Source organism: Macaca thibetana, chromosome 18, assembly GCF_024542745.1.
Source record: "Macaca thibetana thibetana isolate TM-01 chromosome 18, ASM2454274v1, whole genome shotgun sequence".
In the NCBI taxonomy this organism is placed as follows: Eukaryota; Metazoa; Chordata; class Mammalia; order Primates; family Cercopithecidae; genus Macaca; species Macaca thibetana.
The window spans coordinates 20,304,428-20,312,442 of record NC_065595.1 but is presented as its reverse complement, the minus strand read 5'-3'; the positions used below and the strand labels follow the sequence as shown (position 1 = coordinate 20,312,442).

At 40.5% G+C, this 8,015-nt stretch overlaps 1 protein-coding gene across 1 annotated transcript; it reads right to left on the bottom strand.

The window, feature by feature from the left end:
* Positions 1-3,758: 3,758 nt before the first annotated feature.
* Positions 3,759-4,343, bottom strand: LOC126941401 (cytochrome c-like). Its single transcript, XM_050767939.1, has one exon. It carries the CDS (start codon positions 4,325-4,327, stop codon positions 4,010-4,012), a length of 318 nt encoding a protein of 105 aa, XP_050623896.1. The 5' UTR covers positions 4,328-4,343; the 3' UTR covers positions 3,759-4,009.
* Between the last annotated feature and the right edge of the window lie 3,672 nt (positions 4,344-8,015).

Here is an 8,015-nt window from a genome sequence, read left to right as displayed (position 1 = left end):
CCTAGCATGCCAAGTGCAGGAGGAAGAGTTGGAGACACAATAGATGTGGCTGTCACCTCATGGAGCTGATAGTCCAGCTGGGAGACTAGTAAGTGAATACAGGATCAAGGACCACTGCCCAGTAAATGAAGCAACTATGACTTCTGCTACGTTATGAAGAAAGAAAACAAGACATAGAGATCAAGAAGGAGAACGATTTCAGATGAGGTGGCAGAAGAGGCCTCAGGGAATTTCAGCTGGGATCTGGAGGATGAGAAGGTGCCAACCTCGACAGGAGAGTGTGAATAAGTGTAAAAGTTTCAGGAAAGAAAGCTGCATGTGGTCCAGTAACTGACAAAAGGTCAAGGTGCTTTACATTGGACTTTCAAGATCTGGGTTCAAACCCTGGCTCCATAACCTACCAGCTCTGTGGCCTATGCACCTCCTGAGCTCAGGGATTTCGAGGTCATAAGAGATAGTGGTTAGAGATATCGTCTTCATCGAACGGCCTTTGAGATTAGAATTCATTCATTTACATTTCACTTGACTTCTGTTTTGGATAGTTATTGCTAAGTTTCCTATGCTATACAGTGACATTTTTCAGTTCTGAGGAACATAAAAATGTCTTTTACTATCACACTGACTTTCCAAAGTCTAATACTTGGACATTGCTAACTCTGTGACTTTATTTTAAGATCTTGACACGGTTCTAATTATACATTATATCTTTATTTCATTGTACTGTTGCTTGATAGTACTGAAAAAGATACTAATACACCTGACTCTGATTTTAATATCACCCTTCGCTCTGTATTTTAATTTCCGCTGCCACTAACAAATGGTAGCCTCTGTGAATTTCTGAAACTGCCCTTTAGAGACGGAATGAAATGGATACCATTTGGAGATCACTGGAAAAGCTCAAAGCAAAATTTATTTTATTGTTCTGTTGTTTTCTTGTGAGTCCCATTAGATGGTTCCTGTGCTATCCAATCGTTCTTATTTATCTATTTATTTATTTAAACCTTCAGTTGATGTGTAACATACAGAAAACAGAGTAATAAACTTTCACAAATTGAAGACACATATGCAAACAGCAGCACCCCAGTTAAGAGATAGAATGTTATCAACACTCCAGAAGCCCTTCTTTGACCCCTTAAGTTACAAAATCTTGTAAGGGGGACCACTATTATGACTTCTAATGTCTTATAGTAGTTTTGCCTGCCTTTGTACCTTTTATAAATGAACCCACAAAGTATGCACTCTTTTGTGTCCGACTTCTTTCACTCCACATGTTTGTCATATTCATTCACATTGTTGCCCGTAGTTATAGATCACTTACTGTAGTCGCTACATGGTCTTTCACTGTGGGAAAAGACGACAATTTTTGCATTTTATAGTGGTTGGGTGTTCAGATAGGGTTCCAGCTTGGGGCCACTACAATTAGGGCTGCTGTGAATATTCTTGGACATGCCTTTTGGTGAACATGTACGTACATTTCTATTTATAACTGGGAAGGAAATAACTCGGACCACATCAATTTGAATTTTATTTGCATATTCTTTGAGCAATTAACATAAACACATGCTTTAAAATATTCAAAAGTTACAGAAGAGTGTACAGTAGAAAATAGTTGTCCCTCCTACTCCTGCCCACTAACCACTCCATTCTCCTTCTGAGAAGCTTACTGTTATCCATTTCTTATGAAAAGAAAAAAAATATATATATATATATGGCCCTGGGCACAGTGGCTCACACCTGTGGCACTTTGAGAGGCTGCGGCGGGCAGATCACTTGAGCTCAGGAGCTCAAGACCAGCCTGGCCAACATTATGAGAGCCAGTCTCTACTAAAAATGCAAAAATCAGCCAGGCGTGGTGGCACATGACTGTAGTCCCAGCTACTTCGGAGGCAGAGGCACGAGAATCACTTGAATCCAGTCAGCGGAGGTTGCAGTGAGCCGTGATCACACCACTCAACTCTAGCCTAGGCAACAGAGAAAGACTCTGTCTCAAAAAATGATAATAATAAATAAATAAGTAAATAAAAATAGCTTTCTTTTTGGAACTATCACATTTTATCAGTTGCAATCACAGCTTTATAAACACATCCTAATTGACTGAACTGCGGTCCTAATAATACTAATAAACCGCGTGTGAACATTATAGTTTACATACTTTTATCTACTCTCACTATTTAATCTTCCCCCAAACTGAGGAGGTAGGCACAGAGTTAAGACAACCATTTAACAGATGAGATAACGAAGCCCCAGAGAAGTCAATCCTTTGCCAAAGAACATGTTGGGTTTCCAATGGCAGAAGTAGGAGTAAATCCAGATTTCTGGCTAAAACTAAGTAACTACTTCTAGTTACCTCCTGCATTAAGGAATCAGAGTTAATATCTGACAGCAACAATGTCAAAACTGACAGTGCCTGGTACCTAGGGCTCCTGTGTCTCTTGGGAGCCAAAGCTGCCCTGGGATCTGTGCTGGACCCAAGCCTCCTTTAGCCGAAAGCTCCCGAGCTCCACAGGGCAGAGTTATCGGGACGTTGAAAGGAGAAGGGGGAAACTCTCATGCCTCCCGACAAAGGTTGGAGATCCCGTGCTCCTTTCCTGCCAGAAAGTCACTCAATCAGATAAATGTGGGTATTCTATTTTTGCATATTCCCCAAGAGACAGCTTTTAAAAAGTTACCTACTGATGATGACTGAGCTAACTCATCTCCACTTCCTGGCCTGTTTGTGCATTTGAGGTCTCATGTTCAGAAAGTGATTCATTTCCTCTTTTTCTTTTAGTTTCCTTTCTCTATTTGTCACCTCTTTTTTTTTTTTTTCTCTGAAATCAAAATGGTTCTGTTTATAATCACAGATTTCTGGTTGCAATTTGGCCTGTCATGTTTCCACCCAAGCACTGTGGCTTGCAAGCTTTCCCAGGAACAGCTTGTGTGTTTGAAATGAAGAATACACTATTTTAAAGTTTATTCCAGGGACTTTTAGGGTGGAACTGCCCCTCTTACTTGCCCTATTCCCTTCATTTTAGAAGTGGTCTTTTGACTTTTTTCATAGTATTATTTTACTTGTTATATGTAAGAGGTTTATTTGGAAACAGAATGCTTGTTTGCTGGTGCTGCAAAGAAATAGTACTCGAACATAAATTTAATTTTCTTTTTTTTCCCCATGATCTGTGGTTTTCTTTTTAATTTTCTTTAGTCTTGTGATCACACATAATTTTAAAATTTGTATATATCTCTGCTACTTTAATCCTTTTAAGTTGGCAAAAGCACCATTCCCAATCACAAATACACAGTTTCACAGTTTTATGTTTCTGAATGGCTGTTTAAAGACAATCCTAAATTATAACTTAGTTTGACTTACATTGTAAAGAATTCAAGAGTGAGGTTTAACTTGCTTCTATTTTAAAAGCATGTGACCTTATAGATTTATAAGATGTGAGAAGTGTTGAATAATCTTTAATATTACACATAAACAATACTAAAATGCCTTTCGATAAGTAAAAGGAACCATTTTAAATATACGGAATTATAATTAGATTGGCATCGTTAAGGCCAAAACTCTAGACATTGCTACCTTATTTATCTTCAACTCTTGCCTTTAAGAGGCAAATGACAGGTGAATCTTGCTTGGTTCTGAGACAGTGAAGGAATTTCCCCAGTATTTAAATATATTCATATAACCAGCTATATAAATCTAAATATAAAACCAATCTCCAGTAAGTTTTAAGATGGCACGCACCATCTTTGTGAAAAGCTGAACATTACTAACGAAGTCTAATCATATCTTTGGAAGGGGTCAACAGTGATAGCATTTACTGAATTGGAATTACTATTAAAATTCAAAAACTGAACATATTCATTTAACCACAAGCCAGTCTTAGTTTTAAATCAGGACTGCCCAGCAAAATATGCTGTCAGTCATTCACGATCTGAATTCTGGTGTATGAGATCTATTAAAGTATGGTACACATAAAAAAACATGAGACATTTGTTTTGTAATAAATAAGGCAGTGGCCAATTATTACTCATTAGTAGCTTTTTTGAGATAAGCTATCAAGTCTGCCCTTTCTTCCTTCTTCTTAATGCCGACAAAGATCATTTTTGTTCCAGGGAGGCACTTCTTGGGATTCTCCAAATACTCCATCAGTGTATCCTCTCCCCAGGTGATGCCTTTGTTCTTATTGGCGGCTGTGTAAGAGTATCCAGGGGCCTGAACTGTCTTTCGCCCGAAGAGACCATGGAGATTTGGCCCAGTCTTGTGTTTGCCTCCCTTTTCAACGGTGTGGCACTGGGAACACTTCATAGTGAAAATCTTCTTGCCTTTCTCAACATTACCCATATTTAATTCTCTTTTTAGTCACTGGTGCAACGAAGATTCCCGCTCCGAAGCAGGACGTCCCCACACTCTAACTTTCTTAGTAAGGCCATTTTTACTTTCTGCAGAGAGGGTGCTCGTGGCAGATGGAACAATGGCGAGAGCACATCCAAACAAAGGAAGGAAGCAGTTTTTATTCCTTACGCAGTTTGTCCCTGCTACTTTGTCCTGTCTCCATTGGCCAGAGCCAGACAGCACAATCTAAACTAAAACCTGATTGGCTAACAGTTTAAAACTTTTTAAAATAGGTAAAAGTAATGGAAAGACAAAGGAAAAGAGGAAGTTGCATATGCCAAATAGGGAAGGGGCATAGGCTGTGAGCTGGAAGGTGCCTGTGAGCATGTCTGTCACAAATATATTGGTTAAGGTACAAGGACATAGAATGTACTACGTGCCTGTGAGCATGTTTAACAGCTACATAGGATAGGGCCTAACAAAGAGTTATTAGCATAAAGTGAGGAGGCTTGAAGGAAATTAGTCTTTAAAAGAAATTATTATTTTTAACATTTATGATTTATTTTTTAACAAGAAGGGAAACTTTGAAGAGGGAACTTTTTACTTTCACATACTGATCCAAACTTTTATATTCCTAGGAAGTCAAATGTGTCCTTGGGATTTAGTCTTCACAGCAGGCTTTCAAAATCCAGTCCAGTCCTAAAATGATGAAAATATTCACCTATGATTTATTTAAGAACTTTTCAACGTGTTTGATATTTATATTTAAACATGTGAAATTCTGGAATTTGTTTTGATGCAGATAATGAGGTAGGAAACCGACATTAATGATTTTTTCTGAATGTATAATCAATCCTCTTAAAACTACTTATGGAGGCTGGGCGCAGTGGCTCATGCCTGTAATCTCAGCACTTTGGGAGGCTGAGATGGAAGGATCATCTGAGGTCAGGAGTTTGAGACCAGCCTGGCCAACATGGTGAAACCCGGTATCTACTATAAATACAAAAATTAGCCGGGCATGGTGGTGGGTGCCTGTAATCCCAGCTACTTGGAAGGCTGAGGCAGGAGAATTGCTTGAACCTGGGAGATGGAGGTTGCAGGGAGCAGACATTGCACTACTGCATTCCAGCCTGGGCGACACAGCAAGACCCTGTCTCAGAAAAACAAAAACAAAAACCAAACCAAACCAAACCAAAACAAAAAAACCCACTTATGGAATAATCAATTCACTTTGTCTTCACTGAATTGAAATGCCACCTCCATCATATACATTATTCCTACATTTTAAGGTCTGTATCTTTAGCTCTCTGCTCTGCAGAACTATTTAATACTGTGTTTATATTTGCTTTGTAATATCTTTTTTTTTTTTTTTTTTTTTTTTGAGACGGAGTCTCGCTCTGCCGCCCAGGCTGGAGTGCAGTGGCCGGATCTCGCAGCCTGTAATCCCAGCACTTTGCTTTGTAATATCTTAAAGGGTAGGGGTGGTTCTCTATGGGCTTCTTACATTCCTAAAAAAAACTCTTCACGGCATTCTAATTGGAATTGCATTGTGTTCATAGAATAATTGGGCAGAGGAATGTCTTCTCATCCAGAAATCTTTCTTCCATTATGTCCTTCAACACACAACCAGGATTCTTCATTTAGGTTTTGCGTACGCCTTAGTAAGCATATTGATAGTTTTAATTTTTTTCAGAGATGGGTTCTTGCTCTGTTGCCCAGGCTGGAGTGTAGTGGCACCATCATAGCTCACTGCAACTAAAAACTCCTAGGCTCAAGCGATCCTCTTGCCTCAGTCTCCTAAGTAGGTGGGACTACAGGTTTAAGCCACCACACTGAGTCTATACATACGTATTTCTTTGTTACTAATTGAATGGTGCTTTTTAAAAACATTGATTTTTCTAACTGATTATGACTGAACTATAGCCTGTTATTGCTGGACTATAATAGACTATAAGAAGGCTGTTTTATTTTTCTTTTCTCTTTCAGAGATGGGATTTCCCTATGTTGCCCAGGCTGGTCTCAAACTCTTGGGCTCAAATGGTCCTCCTCCATTATCCTCCTAAGTAGCTAGGATTACAGGCACAACCCACAGAGCTCAGAGTTGAAGTCTGTTTAAAAAACTAATGTGGTATCGGCTGGGTGTGGTGGCTCATGCCTGTAATCCCAGCATTTTGGGAGGCCAAGGTGGGGAGGATCACCTGAGGTCAGGAGTTCAAGACCAGCCTGGCCAACATGGCAAAACCCCACCTCTACTAAAAATATAAAAATTAGCTAGGTGTGGTGGCAGGTACCTGTAATCCCAGCTATTCGGGAGGCTGAGGCAGGAGAATCACTTGAACTCAGGAGGCGGAGGTTGCAGTGAGCCGAGATCGTGCCACTGTACTCCAGCCTGGGCGACAGAGCAAGATTCCATCTCAAAAAAATAAAAGAAAGAAAGAAAAGAAAAGAAAAAAAGAAATGCCAGGACTGTGGGCACCCACCAGAAGCTAGGAGAGGGAGGGAAGGATTCTTCTGGAGGCTTCATAAAGAGCATGCCCTGAAGGCACCTTGATTTTGGACTTCTTGAGTGCTGTGGCGTGATCTTGGCTCACTGCAACCTGATCTCAGCTCACAGCAACGTCTGCCTCCTGGGTTCAAGTGATTCCCCTACCTCAGCCTCCCAAGTAGCTGGGACTACAGGTGTGCACCACTGCCTGGCTAATTTTTGTATTTTTATTAGAGATGGGGTTTCACCATGTTGGTCAGGCTGGTCTCGAACTCCTGATTTTAAGTCATCCGCCCACCTCGGCCTCCCAAAGTGCTGGGATCATAGGTGTGAGCCACGTGCCTGGCCTGAGAGAATACTTTTCTATTGTTTTAAACCACCTAGAGTGTGGTACTTTGTTACAGCAGCCCTAGGAAGCTAGCATAAGATAAAATGTCAATTACAATGACGCTGAAACAAAAAAAACAAGACATTTTCGACTACAATGTGGTTCTACCCTAGTCATGAAATATGGGAGTTTTAATAAGATAGGTTGAAACAGTGACTATCTTTGCTGACACTGCCATTTGTACTAGAATTACCATAATATTTTTACAAGTCACACTGTCTTGGGTCTTAGCTTGGTTAATCTACTCACACCACAGTCAGAGTGACTTTCTAGAGTTTTATTACATCAACTACCTGCTAAAAACCTTCCATAGTTCCCTATTGCCCCCACAATAATATCCAAACTTCTCCAGTGGCTTTTCTCCCTATCGCTTCTTGCCACTCCTGGCTTCACACTGCTGTCAGTCTCTGCCGAGAATGTCCTTCTTCCCTTTGGTTAGTGTGATTGCTTAGCCAACTTCTATTCGAGCCTCAGGTCCCTATGTGGATGCCTTTTCCTACTGATTGCTCTCCCCAGCAACCCTGTAATCTGCATTAATTTCCCTGGCTCAGGACTGACACACATCTTATCGTACCTGCTGGGTTACTATCTATATCACCCTCTGGCCTTGCTACTCAAACTTGTCCACAGAGCAGAAGCAGCAACACAGTCAGAGTTCACGAAAGATGCAGAATCTCAGGTCCAAGCAGAGCTCCAGAATCAGATGTACATTTTAAGAAGATACACAAGTGATTCTTATGCACATGAAGTTTCTGAGTTACTGGTCTCTCAACTGAAGATTGCATAAGGGGCAGGGGCATTGCCTTCCCTTGGCCTAGTTCAGT